General features: G+C 48.9%; 2 protein-coding genes across 2 annotated transcripts in view; one reads left to right on the top strand and one right to left on the bottom strand.

Annotated features, from left to right (window-relative positions):
• The window catches only part of SERPINH1 (serpin family H member 1), a 415,650-nt gene that overhangs the window by 95,343 nt on the left and 306,366 nt on the right, over positions 1-13,941 (bottom strand). The window lies entirely within an intron of this gene.
• GDPD5 (glycerophosphodiester phosphodiesterase domain containing 5) overlaps positions 1-13,941 on the top strand; it is a 136,390-nt gene that overhangs the window by 44,538 nt on the left and 77,911 nt on the right. Inside the window, exon 2 of the mRNA XM_063305986.1 lies at positions 2,157-2,330. Within this exon, the coding sequence (XP_063162056.1) occupies positions 2,214-2,330 (117 nt within the window). The 5' untranslated portion in view covers positions 2,157-2,213. The remainder of the gene's footprint in view (positions 1-2,156; positions 2,331-13,941) is intronic.

Below are 13,941 nucleotides of genomic sequence, written 5' to 3'. Positions count from 1 at the left end.
TTCCCGGAGCAGCACAAATTATGAGAGGAGTTAAAACCGCTACCAGACGTGGACCTTTCAAAAAACTGCTCCACCACCCCGTTCCCATCCTCTCTCATCTGCGGATAACTGGTACTTGATATAGGAGCAAGCAGACTCCAGTTAGGGTGCGGAGACGTTCAGGAGTTCTTGTGTCTGGTTTGCAAACAGATTTTGGAACAGCACAGCCTTCTCAAACCAGAAGCTTTCCAGATGTGTTGGATTGCAATTTCTATAACTCCCAGGAGGGCTGAGAGAAGACTAGAGCCATTTCGGCATGCTGCTGTTCTCACCACAGAACTGTGGGGATCCGTGGCTAACGGGGTCAAGTGTGGGTTTAATGAAATGCAGGAACTGATTAAGATCTCCTGCTTTCTTTATGTGGCTTGTTTGGATGTGACTTTAGCCTTCGCTGTTTTTGCCGTTTAGAGGAGATGCCTGAACAAAATGGCCTGGGGCCCTTAAGCACTTGAGGAGAGTTGGGTTCAAGTAGCCGAGGGCAACTGAGTTGGGGAGTTGCTGGTACAACGCTCACCTCTGCCACGAATTTAGGAAAATCTCAGCACCCTCGCGTGCAACAATGGGATTTTAGTATAAGCAGTTATTTTGTGAAGCTTCTCTTACTAGCAATATTTGGATCTTGACGGGATCTTCGTATCGATGGGGCTGGGGTCTCACTCATCCTCCCTTCTGTTTCAGAGATGCATCCTCCTTCATGCAAATTATGCAGCTTATGGTTAAAGATCTAAATGTGGCCTGATTTAGAGACGGGCAAAAAATTCATAGGCTTGCTTGTACTTGCATCCCCCGTCTGACATGGGGGCCATATCAAATCTACCTTAATGTGTCCCAGATGCAAAAACACAGCCAAGGTGTCATACTCACCTTGTCTTCCCTAAGTTCTATGTGGATGTCATTTTCCCTGGCAGGGTCTTCTGTGCTTTAGCAGTTAACTTATAGCTGAAGAACAACAAGTTTTCATCCTCTGCATTTACCGTATACTTTCTGCTGCTGTTTATCAATCATTTAATTGCTGCAATGTTATTCTGATGACACTAAGTTTGACTTGTTTTTGTTTTGTTGTGTGTTCTCACCGTATTCTAAGTTGCTGTGATTTGAGTTTGGAGAAACGTGGGATATAAACTCCTTTGCTTTCAACATAAGATGGAGAAACAGCAGGTGCATGGATAGTGTCTTTCCATCGTTCAGACATAGGTAGCAATAGACCTCATTTTATTTCTGTGGAGTCAGGAAATATCTTTGTTCTGTTCTGTATTTGTTAGAACAAACGGTATGGCTGGCTTGATTCATGGTCCCTTTGTTGGTTGAACAAGCTACAACGGCCTAGTCCACCTATGGCTCTAAACTAAAAATAAACAAACCATGTTATGGCAGTCCCTGATGAAAATGCTGCCATATTGCCTGGTGTGTCAGATTTTCCCAACCTGATTTGCTGTAGAATTGCTGTTCCAATAGCCAAACATAATGATTACTGGCCGTTCTGGTTGGGATGATGCCCATTCTCCAGGATGCCAGGTTGGAGAAGGATGGGCAACATGGACATAAGCCACGTCCTCTTCCCTTTGGTTTGAGTGAGAGGTATGTCTGAGATGTAGGAGCTACATCAACCTTTCCCAATGAGATGCTCTCCAAAAATATTGAGTTCACCATTGACAGGATTACTGGCAGGCCATGCCATGTTCTTTCAGAATTCTGGAGTGGAAATGGCTAGAGAGCAGTGGATTGAGGAAGGCTCTCCACGGGCTGTGATACATAGCATTTTTGTGTCCATGTGGTAGAGAGGTCAGTGAGGCTTCCCTTGATCATGGATGGTGCCAGGAGGCCTGTGGCTACCACCTTTTGTCCCAGGTGTGATCCAACAGCTTAACAATTGGGGGCTGTTGGAGTTGTGGCCCCAAGCGGAAATAAAGGGAGCAACAGGAGAATTCAGGCCCCAGAGCAAATTTCAGTCCTGGATCCTCATCCTTGCCCTCCTGCTTAATGGCAAGACGTAGAAGAAAATTGGTGGTATCATCATGAGATTTTTGAGATATTTCTCCTAAATCAGTTGTTCCAGGGATTGACCCTCTTCTTCTTCTTCTACTTCATTATCTTCATCTTCTTTTTTTTTTTTGCAGGAGTCTCCCAAGCCCTGATGGACATCTGATAATTTGCAGCCAGCAAGCTGGAAGAGCATGGTTAAACACCAGCCACTCCAGTATTATGAGCCCCAGTTGTGTTTGTCATGCCTGACGGGAATTTATGGCTGCCGATGGAAGCGGTACCAGCGGTCACATGATGACACCACCAAGGTGAGTCCCTGGCGTGCCAGAGTGGCCGTTTTGGATTGGCGAGTCCTAAAGTCTGGACTCAAGACCTTGATTTGATAGCGAAGCCTTGCAGGTTCTTGTGACCTGGGAAGAGAAGCTGGGTTGCAGTCGAGCAGCTGGTGAACAGGGCTGTCTGTTCTAGCTGTTCCTGGATATTGTGCAGAAATGCATAAATGGAGCTGGTCCCCTTTTAGGTTGTTGGAAAGAGAAGCATTGCTGTAGAAATCAGAGAGGAAATTGTAGTGCCTGGTTGTTGCGGCGTGTGTATACCTAAGACAGAATTGGGTAGAAGAGTTGTTGATTGACACAACCAGGTGAAATCTCCAGCTCTGAAGGCAATATTCTTCTAGTTATGAAAACAACAACAAAAAAAGTTGGTTTATGATGATGTCAGGATATAGAGCAATGAACCACGCTGAGACCAGAAGATTAAGCTCTAGTGTTTATTGTTCTACTCTACTAGACAAAATCCTGCTAAATTGAAAGGCCCCGGCAAACTCTACTAGAAAAAATCCCAGAAATCTAAGGTGGCTCTCTCCCGGTCTTCTTGATTGGGAGCCAGAGAGATTCAGTGCTGCGCATGCGCTTTTCCCCCTGGAGAGGACCCCCCTCTTCTTCACCAGCAGTCTCCATAACAGATGATTTCCTAAGCATTTGACTATTTGTGGATATTGTTAGAGAACCAGATTGAGGTTCCGGCTAGCAGTTGTTGTATTCTCCTTGCCTGGATGGTTCAGGAAAAGAGGAGGAAGGGCCCTTTATGACAGATTTGATACTAGATTGAACAAAAACTCTTTTCTATTCCATGGCAAATCATATGCATGCATTTCACAGCATAACCTGTTCTGGTGAAATGCATCCTCCCACCCAATTTGAAAGGTGAACGGTCCCCTGTGCCAGCACCGAGTCATGCCTGACCCTTTGGGGGGATGCTGCTTTTGCGACGTTTCCTTGGCAGACTATAGCGGGGTGGCTTGCCATTGCCTTCCCCAGCCGTCCCCTTCACCAGCAAGCCGGGTGCTCATTTTTCCCGACCTCGGAAGGATGGGAGGCTGAGTCGACCTGAGCCGGCTACCCAGAGAGAATCCAGCTTCCGCTGGGATCAGACCCGGATCATGGGGAGAGTTTCGGCTGCAATGCTGCCGCCTACCACCCTGCGCCACATGAGGCTCACCCAATTTAATGGTTTCAAAGTTGTGGAGGGCAGTTTCAGCAATCAGGTATAAAATGCTTGCCCGTTTCAAGTGACGGCAAGAACAAAAAAACCCTCACTCTGATCGGGCTTTGAGCCACGATTATATAAGAAGATCTGCCAGCAGCAGGTTGATTAATTATCCTTGTACTCTGTATAGGATCCCTGATTGTTTGGGTTGCCTTGAAAAGAGGTTTGCTTGATTTAACCAATCCCAGGTGGTCCTTGTTTAATGACCGTTCAAACTTACAACAGCGCTGAACAAGTGGTAGTTATGACCAGACCTCGTACTTACAGCAGTTGCAGTGTCCTGCGGTCAAGTGATTGCGATTTCCGATGTTCCCTGCCGGCTTCCCACAAGCAAAGTCAATGGGGAAGCTGGCAGGAAGTCAGAAGTCGTGGTCATGTGAGGTCCTTGCTTAATGACGGTAACTGGGGACTGCCAGAACTGCCATTGCTAAGTGGTGCAGTCACGTGGTTTTTTGACTTATGACCATGTTGCTTAACGACAGAGTTTCTGGTCCTTTTGGACACCCCATCCCTGAATTCTTCTCGCTGAAGCGCTGAAACATCCCTAGTCTTAGATGCAAAACATTTCAAAATAGGAGAGGCTTCCTGGGATTCTTTTTATTAACAAATTACAAGAAATGCTATTTGCAGGCGGCTAAAAGCCGGAGTGGGGGGAGAACGGCATTTCCTCTAAGCAAGATTTATTTTAATAGAAGCAAGAGTTTGAAAACTTTTGTGTTTTAAAAATAAACTGTTTGGTCCCCTCTTCCCTCTTGATGCCTCTTCACACATCCTGGCCCTGATTTAATTAATATTTCAAGAGATCCGCAAGGAGATAGCGCAGCTCTCTCTCCTGCTTCTCAATTAATGGTAGCAATAAGAGGACACTGTGTATCCAGGAATTCCTTGATGAGAGAAGCAGCTTTTAATGTTTCCGTCCTACACTGGAAATCAGAGGAAGTTCAGCTCACAAAAGCTGATGCCTTTGAAGAAAATGCGTTAGTCGCAGAAGGCGCTACCAGGCTCCTAATTTTTTTGCCACCATAGACTCATGTGGTTCTCCTCATGTAACTACTTATGCTAAATCTTCCTTTCCCAGGCCAGGAGCTTGAGATGCATGGAGTGAACAACCTGGAAACGGAGTTGTCGTTTTCCAGATCTGACACTCAGAAACCTGAATTTTCCCTTTTGATGCCAAACAGACCCATAATCTAACCTTGCTCTTAATGCAGGATGTGCTATACCACATTAGTTGCTGTAATAAATGTGCAGCTAATGTTTTTAAAATGCTGCAAGGCTGGCTGTGGAATTCTGGGAGTTGAAGTCCACGCATCCTGGCTGGAGAATTCTGGGAATTGAAATCCATGCATTGTGGTTGGGGAATTCTGGGAACTGAAGTCTGCACATCCTGACTGGGGAATTCTGGGAACTGAAGTCCATACTGCTGGCTAGGGAATTCTGGGAACTGAAGTCTGCACATCTTAGAATTGCGGAGGTTGAGAAATGCTGCTGTAGGGAATCTGGTTGATGGAAAGAGGAGGGGGGCATCCTGCAAGCAAGCCCTGATGAAAAGCAGCATGATCTGAGAGGGGGGAGAGGCGGCATGTGGTGCGATTGTCGTCATGAAGATGTCTCCCTGTCTGTGTGGGAACTTGTGAATGGGAGCTTTCAGGCTTCAAGCCAGAGGCCTGGAGAGCAAACGCTCCCTTTTTTTCCAGAAACCTGTCTTAGAATTGGAGCACTGCCGTTTGCAACCCTCTGGTTTCCTGGAGAGGCTGCCAGCTGCCAGCACCGCACATTGCCTCTGGCTGGCAGAGGACAGGTGCCAAGCTGGCCTTCGGTCAGAATGGGAACCGGTTTGGCATCTGCGTGATTTTGGGGTGGGTCTAGCACTGCTCCACACCGGGCATCCTTCACTTGCCATTCCCTCGTTGGAAAGACTGCTTGGCTCTGTGACCTTCTGAGATACTCAGCTGGGGCTGGCCTTGGGCATGGGGGGCGGCTCTGGAGGCCCAGGCCCTGTGACCTTGCTGTACCTCCTGCCTTCCCTCTTCTTCTGGGCAACGTCATTATCCCTGATCATTTCAGGGGCCGCCTGCTCGTTGCTCTCTCGCAAACTCAAAGCACCTTTCTCCCTTTTCCTTCGGCCTGGCATCCAGCCTGGCATCCTTCTTCTCACTCAGCCATTCTGTCCCAGAGGGAGAGGGCAGGCAAGCAAGCAAAGGAGGGGGTGGGGTGGGGGGAACTGGTCTGGTGTCACTTATTGAACAACACTGTTAAGTGAAGGTTGGAACACAATTTCTCGTAATCAGATGTGCCACCGGCATCCCCCTTGGTGCCCACGAGGCTCCTGGCCCTACCAAACCATTTGAAAAGACGCTCCTTTCTTTAAGTGTTCCCGCTCCCCAAATTCCCAGTGTGATTCCAAACCAAGAGATAGCCTACTGCTCATATAAAGCCAGCCCTCAACATGGGTTCCTTTTCCTGATCAAAGTAGGAACGTGAATGGATGCATCCAGCACCCGGTTGTGTTAATTTATCCTTGAGTAGCCATATCTATTTCATAATATCTGGGACTAGAGAGAAATCTCCTTGTGAAGAACTAAGCACTGACGTTCTCCTGTGGAGTGTTGGGGGCACATCCATGCCCTAAAACCAGTGAAGTCTTGTTTTATCCCAAATTTTGAGCCAGCTGTCGGCTTCCGCATCTCTTCTCTTGCAGCCGTGGTCTGGCAAACTTCCTACTTCCAGATCTGGGGTCTCGGGTCTCTGCCCTAATCTCTTTGGGTTTTATACTTAATGTCAGCTGATAGCAGAAGGTGGGTTGTCTGTCTGCTAAACTGTTAGCATCCTGGCTAGTTCAGAGACGTAATCCGAGAGGATCACTTAGCAGAACGTGCCATTCCTTTGCTTCCCTTAAGAATTTTGATTTTCTTAAGCCACGAAATAACTCTTTTTAGGAGATGTTTGGGTTTACCCTTCCATGCATTCATTTTTCCCCCCTTTATGGTTGCTTCTGATCAAATAGTTCGGATTGAGTTTTGAACAGTAGAAAAGCCTAGCAGACCTACCCCACAGACCTGGAATTAAGGTGATGGATCTCATTAGGAGCAGCCGTGGTTCCTCAGACATGCTTTCAATCTGTTGAAAATGGTAATTCCTTGTCCTCGTTGCCATCTCTAGCCTCTTTTCACGTAGGTGAAGGGCATGAGGAAGCTGTAAAAATTGCGTAAATTGGAGGTTTGCTGAAAGGCTGAATTCCGCAGACCCCAATAAAAGAACAAAATGCCTCTCATTGTAAACCTCGTAGGAAGAGAGCCTTTTTATCTGTGGTAGCCAAAAATCAGGAGTCTGGAAGCCCCTCTTCAGACCAGCAAATGTTATTAAAACGAAGCAGCTTTTGTGAAGGGGCTCCCAAGCTCCTAATAAAAGAGCAAAGGGCTTCTAAGGGCCAATTCGTTTTCAGATGATGTTGGTGAAAAGGCTTGAATGTTTCTCCCGCCTCATTTTGCCACGTGGGTTTTTTTTTTTTTTTTGGTGGGGAAAAGGGCTGTAGAGCCAAAACAGTGCTGCTTTCCAGCGGCAGTAAATAGAGAAAAACCCCTTCAATTGAATCATTGATGGCTTTCCTGAGAACAGCGAATTTCTCTCTTGGAGGTGGCTTTCCCCCTGTTAGATGGACCATAGGCAATCTTTTAAGGATTTTGTTCAGCTCTTTCTCCCTAATGGATGGGAGGAGATGGGCGGTGACAAATTTGATAGATAAATAAAAAATAAATAATTGCAACGGTTTACGAAAATCGGTCAGTTACACAAAACAGTGTTCCCTCCATGCAGTGAAGAAGGCTTCCCTTTTTAAAGGGCTGTTTTTGCAGATGCATTCCCATGGACAGGTGCGTTGTGCCACGACGTTGGTCCAAGAACTGATTCTGACCTGCCGTGAATAAAATAAATGCACTGAAATGTCTGTTCTTAAAGAATTTGACCAATGTAGACAGACATTAAGTAAACCTATAACTATACAAGGAATGCAACAAACCAAACCTGGGAAGGCACCAGGTCCAGATGGGCTGATAGCTCAGTATTGCAAAGAACTCGAGGGATTGTTGGAACTGCTAAAAAATGCAATGAATGAAAGTAGGCGATACCGCCAACATGGGAAGAAACCTGTGTAACTTGGATGTACAAAGAAGTCTATGATCAGGAGAAACCACAATCATACAGACCAGTGTTTCTCAACCTCAGCAACTTCCCCAGCATACTGGCGGGGGAATTCTGGGAGTCGAAGTCCACGCATCTTAAAGTTTCTGAGGTTGAGAAACACTGAGATAGACCAGTCTCTTGGCTGAAAGTAGAGTTTTTACAACATTAGATGAATGACTAATGAAATTTGTTCCAGATGCAATACATATCAATCAAACAGATTACAGGTAGTCCTCACTTAACAACCATTTGTTTAGTGATGGTTTGGACTTACAACAGTGTCAGAAAAAACTTATGACCAGCTCTTGCACTTATAACCATTGCAGCGTCCCCGCAGTCGTGTGATCATGATTTGGGCACTTGGCAACCGGTTCACATTTATGACGGTCACAGCATCCCATGGTCACATGATCACCATTTTCGACCTTCCCAGCCAGCTTCCTGCAAGCAAAATCAGTGGGGAGCTGCGTGATTCACTTAATGACTGCTGCAAAAAAGATCATAAAATCAGGTCGGATGCATTCAGCAACCGAAATTCTGGTCCCAGTTGTGGTTGTTAAGCGAGGACTGTATGTTCTGAAGAGGAACAGCAGGTTTATAATCAACACCACTGAATATATTAACAAAACAAAACAAAACGCACAATAAGGCTGCCAGCCCTGGTTTTAAGGTTCTCTAACATGTGAAATGTCTCCATCGCTGGTGGTATCTGGCCAGCCTCCTGAGGCTCAGCAGCTAAGCGGGCTGAGGTTATGGTTTGCATGGGAGACCACAGGAAACCTCAAGTGCCCAACACAGCCTTTGCCTTTTGTTCTAAAAATGGCCCTCTGGTGTTGATGCGGCATATTATTTGCATATTTTAAAGCTTAGCACAACATTTGGCATATGAAAATGCCTTGGCAGCCCTTCCCACTTGGCTTCAGATGAGCGGCAGGCAGCGCAGGGAAGGTGGGGGAGCGATGGTTGGGTGAGCCTTCTTGCTGTAATAGAGATGTTGAGGCAGCTTATTTATATGTTGGGCTACTAGCCAAGACATCTTCCTTACCTTCTGCTTTTGGCTCTGGGCTTCTACCCCAAGGCTCATGACTGCAGGGACTCCTCTTATAAAGTCAGTGCGCTTTATCCCAAGCCCTGGCAAGAGCTAAAAATGCTCTGACATTCGGGGTGTTTGTGCTGTTCCTTTAGAGGCTGGCCTTGGTGCGCTTACTTTGTGGAGGACCAGGAGGAGAGAGCAATATTTTGTTTTTCTAAGTGCGCATTAGAAGATGCTTAGAAGATGTGCAGGGTTTGGAAAACTGCCAACATTGAACCCGTGCCAGGGGGCTGAGCTGCTGGAAATAAAAGGAATGCCATCGGCCCGTTCAAAGAGAATGCCTCCTATCTGTTCCACTTCCATCAGTGGTACTTGGAAAGACAGCAGACCACTTATTTATAACCTGCTCTCCACTGGGGTGAGGTCCAAGCCCAAGCCAAATTAACAAGTTAAAATTATCCAAAGTCAGTAAAGTCTCCGTGCCTTATGGTAGGTTTAGAATTGCAATAAAATAACACACAGTTGTAAAATAAGTCACCTTGCAACCTGACACAACTACCACCTGACTTTGCTCGTGAGATTGTCAGCAAAGCTGTCAATGGACTCAGTGGACAATGACAAACCTCAATGGACTCAGGCCCTTTTCGGTGTCCGCAGAGCACCGTCTCCACCCATCTGCCCTTCAGATAAAGAAGTTCTCAAATCTTGGTTAACTGCATGCAAAGATGGGTGAATCCGGAGGTGTGAATTCCTCAGGGTGTCTGGGCACGCAAGATGGAGAACACTTTATTATCTTTATTTTTATTTATTATCTTGCGTGTTCAACCCCATTGTGCAAATGCTGCTGTGAGTTTTCCTGGGGGCATATGCCAACCAAAAGGCCCAGCTTGAGGGACAGAAGCATAAGATAGGACTCCTCCTCCTCCTCCTCCCCCCTTCCCCTTCCCCTTCCCCACCACCACTTCCCCTTCCCTTCCCCTTTCCCTTCCCCACCACCACTTCCCCTCCCCTCCCCTTCACCACCACCACTTCCCCTCCCCTTCCCCTTCCCCACCACCACTTCCCCTCCCCTTCCCCTTCCCCACCACCACTTCCCTTCCCCTTCCCCTTCCCCTTCCCCTTCCCCTTCCCCTTCCCCTTCCCCTTCCCCTTCACCACCACTTCCCCTTCCCTTCCCCTTCCCCTTCACCACCACCACTTCCCCTTCCCCTTCCCCTTCACCACCACCACTTCCCCTCCCCTTCCCCTTCCCCTTCCCCTTCCCCTTCCCCACCACCACTTCCCCTTCCCTTCCCCTTCCCCTTCCCCTTCACCACCACCACTTCCCCATCCCTTCCCCTTCCCCTTCACCACCACTTCCCCTTCCCTTCCCCTTCCCCTTCCCCTTCCCCTTCACCACCACCAATTCCCCTTCCCTTCCCTTCCCCTTCACCACCACCACTTCCCCTCCCTTCCCCTTCCCCTTCCCCACCACCACTTCCCCTTCCCTTCCCCTCCCCTTCCCCTTCACCACCACCACTTCCCCTTCCCTTCCCCTTCCCCTTCACCACCACCACTTCCCCTCCCCTTCCCCTTCCCCACCACCACTTCCCCTTCCCTTCCCCTTCCCTTCCCCTTCACCACCACCACTTCCCCATCCCTTCCCCTTCCCCTTCACCACCACTTCCCCTTCCCTTCCCTTCCCCTTCCCCTTCACCACCACCACTTCCCCATCCCTTCCCCTTCCCCTTCACCACCACTTCCCTTCCCTTCCCTTCCCCTTCCCCTTCACCACCACCAATTCCCCTTCCCTTCCCCTTCCCCTTCACCACCACCACTTCCCCTCCCCTTCCCTTCCCTTCCCCACCACCACTTCCCCTTCCCTTCCCCTCCCCTTCCCCTTCACCACCACCACTTCCCCATCCCTTCCCTTCCCCTTCCCCTTCCCCTTCCCCTTCACCACCACTTCCCCTTCCCTTCCCCTTCCCCTTCCCCTTCACCACCACCACTTCCCCTTCCCTTCCCCTTCACCACCACCACTTCCCCTCCCCTTCCCCTTCCCCTTCCCCACCACCACTTCCCCTTCCCTTCCCCTCCCCTTCCCCTTCCCCTTCACCACCACCACTTCCCCTTCCCTTCCCCTTCCCCTTCACCACCACCACTTCCCCTCCCCTTCCCCTTCCCCTTCCCCACCACCACTTCCCCTTCCCTTCCCCTTCCCCTTCCCCTTCACCACCACTTCCCCATCCCTTCCCCTTCCCCTTCACCACCACTTCCCCTTCCCTTCCCCTTCCCCTTCCCCTTCACCACCACTTCCCCTTCCCTTCCCCTTCCCCTTCCCCTTCACCACCACCACTTCCCCTCCCCTTCCCCTTCCCCTTCCCCTTCCCCACCACCACTTCCCCTTCCCTTCCCCTCCCCTTCCCCTTCACCACCACCACTTCCCCATCCCTTCCCCTTCTCCTTCTCCTCCGGAGATCAAACCCTTGGGGATCTTCTGACATCTGGCTGCTCACAAGTGGCTTTATTCTTGTCTGCAGTAGAGATTCTAGTCTGGCTGAACTGTGTCTGTGAGTCTTCTCCAAGTCAAGCCAAGAAGTTTTGAACGAAAGGGGAAGTGCCTGGAGGTGGGGGATTGACCATTCAGCTTGGTTACGGATGCCTGCCTCCTGGGATAGTCACACAAAGGGAAGGAAAAGTGGGGCCAGGGTGGTGGTAAGGTCAAAGTGTTGGATGGGCAGCGGGGAGATGCACGTTCTCATCCCCCCTTCAGCCATGGGAGGCCCTCTCTCTCCACCCAGCCTACCTTGCAGGATTGTTGTGGGAGGGAAAAAAGGGAAGGAGGGAACACTGTGCATGACATCTTGAGCTGCTCAAGGGAAAGTAGGATATAAATGTAAGGAATAAGAGAAACACTGTGGCACAGTGGTTGAGGGGAGAACCACATGGGGAGAAGCAGATTTGGGTCCATCCTCAGCATTGGAAGCTCAGCAGGTGACTTTGGGCCAGTCATGTTCTCTCTGTCCAGCCTACCTTGCAGGGTTGTTACAGGAAAAGAGAATAAGGAGTGAAATCTATGCCACCTTAAGGAATGGCAGGGCATCAGTCCAGCAAAACACCCACACATCTCAAGGCAGGTCAGCTGGTGTCTTCCAGATCTTTTGGTCTTCCCATCAGGCTAGTTTGGCCAACCGAAAGGGATTATGGGAATTGTAGTTCAAACCTCTGGAGGGTACCAGGTTGCAGATCCCTGCAGGGGCCGTTTTGGGCAACATCTGCCGTGCCATGTGCCTTAGCGCCTCGGAAGAAGAACCGTTTGCAGATCTAGGCGTCTTCTGGAGCAATCAAGCCAGACTGCAGAGATGATGTTGCAAGATGATGGTCATTTTGGGTGGCTTTTATAGAGCTGCCAGGCAGGAGAAGATGGGGAGAAAGGTTGCCTTCCAGATAAGGAACAGAATGATGCACATGGCTGTAGACCAGATGCCAAGAGAATAGTGGGCACCCTAGCAAGGGCTGGGTGGTGGATGGTCATAAGCAGGTGGGGCCATGCAATCCATGCGGGCAAATGTTTCTAAATTCCTTAACTCCAAACTTAAGGAAACTCTGTGGCCATTTTTTAGCATTCTCCCAGAGCTGCAGAAGAGGTGACTTGAGGTCTTGCTCATGCACTGAGGGTCCTCCTGCAGCTAATGCCTTTTCCAAGCTGCCCTCTTTTCTTCCTCCTTTTATCCAAGATGGCTGAAGGCCCAGTTTAAATTCCCAGCAGGTCCTGTATACACCCGGGCCTCTCAAGATGCCTCAGTTGGCCGGGCATTTTCACAGCAGAGGCCTCTCCTTTCGTCTTTGCAACAAGAGACCCCTTTGAAATTCTGAGCTGCCGATCGGAAGGTCGGCAGTTCGAAACCGCGCGGCGGGGTGAGCTCCCGTTGCTAGTCCCAGCTCCTCACCTAGCAGTTCGAAAACATGCAAATGTGAGTAGATCAATAGGTACCGCTTCGGCGGGAAGGTAACGGCGTTCCGTGTCGTCATGCTGGCCACATGACCCGGAAGTGTCTACGGACAACGCCGGCTCTAAGGTTTAGAAACGGAGATGAGCACTGCCCCCTAGAGTCGGACACGACTGGACTTTACGTCAAGGGAAACCTTTACCTTTACCTTGTTGGCTGAGTTCATACCAAGGTGCCATCCAGTTATGACTGTTTTAAGCCACTGAAAGAAAAAAAAAATGTTGCTTATGGGGAGAATTGCCATAATAAGGCAGAGACACCTTTGAATCAAGCTTAATGCCTCATAATGGCATCTGTGCGATTATTTTTAGTAGCCTCTTGGAATGGCCTGCCATGGCCTTCTTCCAGATTGTATTTTTTTTTTTTTACTTCCTCCTCTTGCCCAGAGCCCTGGCGTTTCCCAGTGGTCTCCCATCCAGGTACCAGCCATGGCCAACCTCGCTTAGCTCTTTTGAGATCCATCAAGGTCAGTGAAGCCCTTCCAATTCTGCAGACACAATCCTGCGAACTGTTTAATTTATTCAATTTAAGGAAACCAAGCTTGATATTTGTCTTGCAAGACAGTGCATGTCCTTTGTCAAAGTATGGTATGAACTCCCCCCACCACAAAAAAAACCAACTGGGGGAGGCATTTTGCAGCTCTGATTGAAGCAGCGCAGAAGAGATACAGTGCATTTTGCACAATACCCACCGGCTGAGCTCATGTGTTGCTGTCAAGGTGTTTCGTTGCATTGTCTAAATTCCTCTCTGCTTCTAGCTGGTGGGTGCTCTGGGGAAGCAGGTGGGTGGCTGGGAGAAGAGGATTGACTAAATGGCTTCTTTGTTCAAATCAGTATGTTTGCATGGGGGGGGGCAGGGGATGGGAAAACGGCCAAAAATGATTGATTGAGCGGCTGGATCTCAGCAGATTAAAACATCCTGCTAAAATTGTACCTGTAACTGCTATTTATTTATAACTTCTCATCCCCCCTTGTTGGTGGGTTTTCGGCATGGCGATTTGAACTGAAAACTGTGAACGCGAGATCGGGGAAGGCGTTGAAGGGGCCAATGCAAAAATGCAGACCCCCAAATTGGCTGGTTTGCTTCCTCCGCTGGATAGGGCTGCATTGGCTTAGAAAAAAGATCAGGGTAGGAAGGCCGTGTAATGATTGCCTTATCCCAACGAAG

Source organism: Candoia aspera, chromosome 5 (assembly GCF_035149785.1).
Source record: "Candoia aspera isolate rCanAsp1 chromosome 5, rCanAsp1.hap2, whole genome shotgun sequence".
NCBI classification, from domain to species: domain Eukaryota; kingdom Metazoa; phylum Chordata; class Lepidosauria; order Squamata; family Boidae; genus Candoia; species Candoia aspera.
Note: the sequence above shows the minus strand (reverse complement) of the source record. Positions and strands in the feature narration are given on the sequence as shown.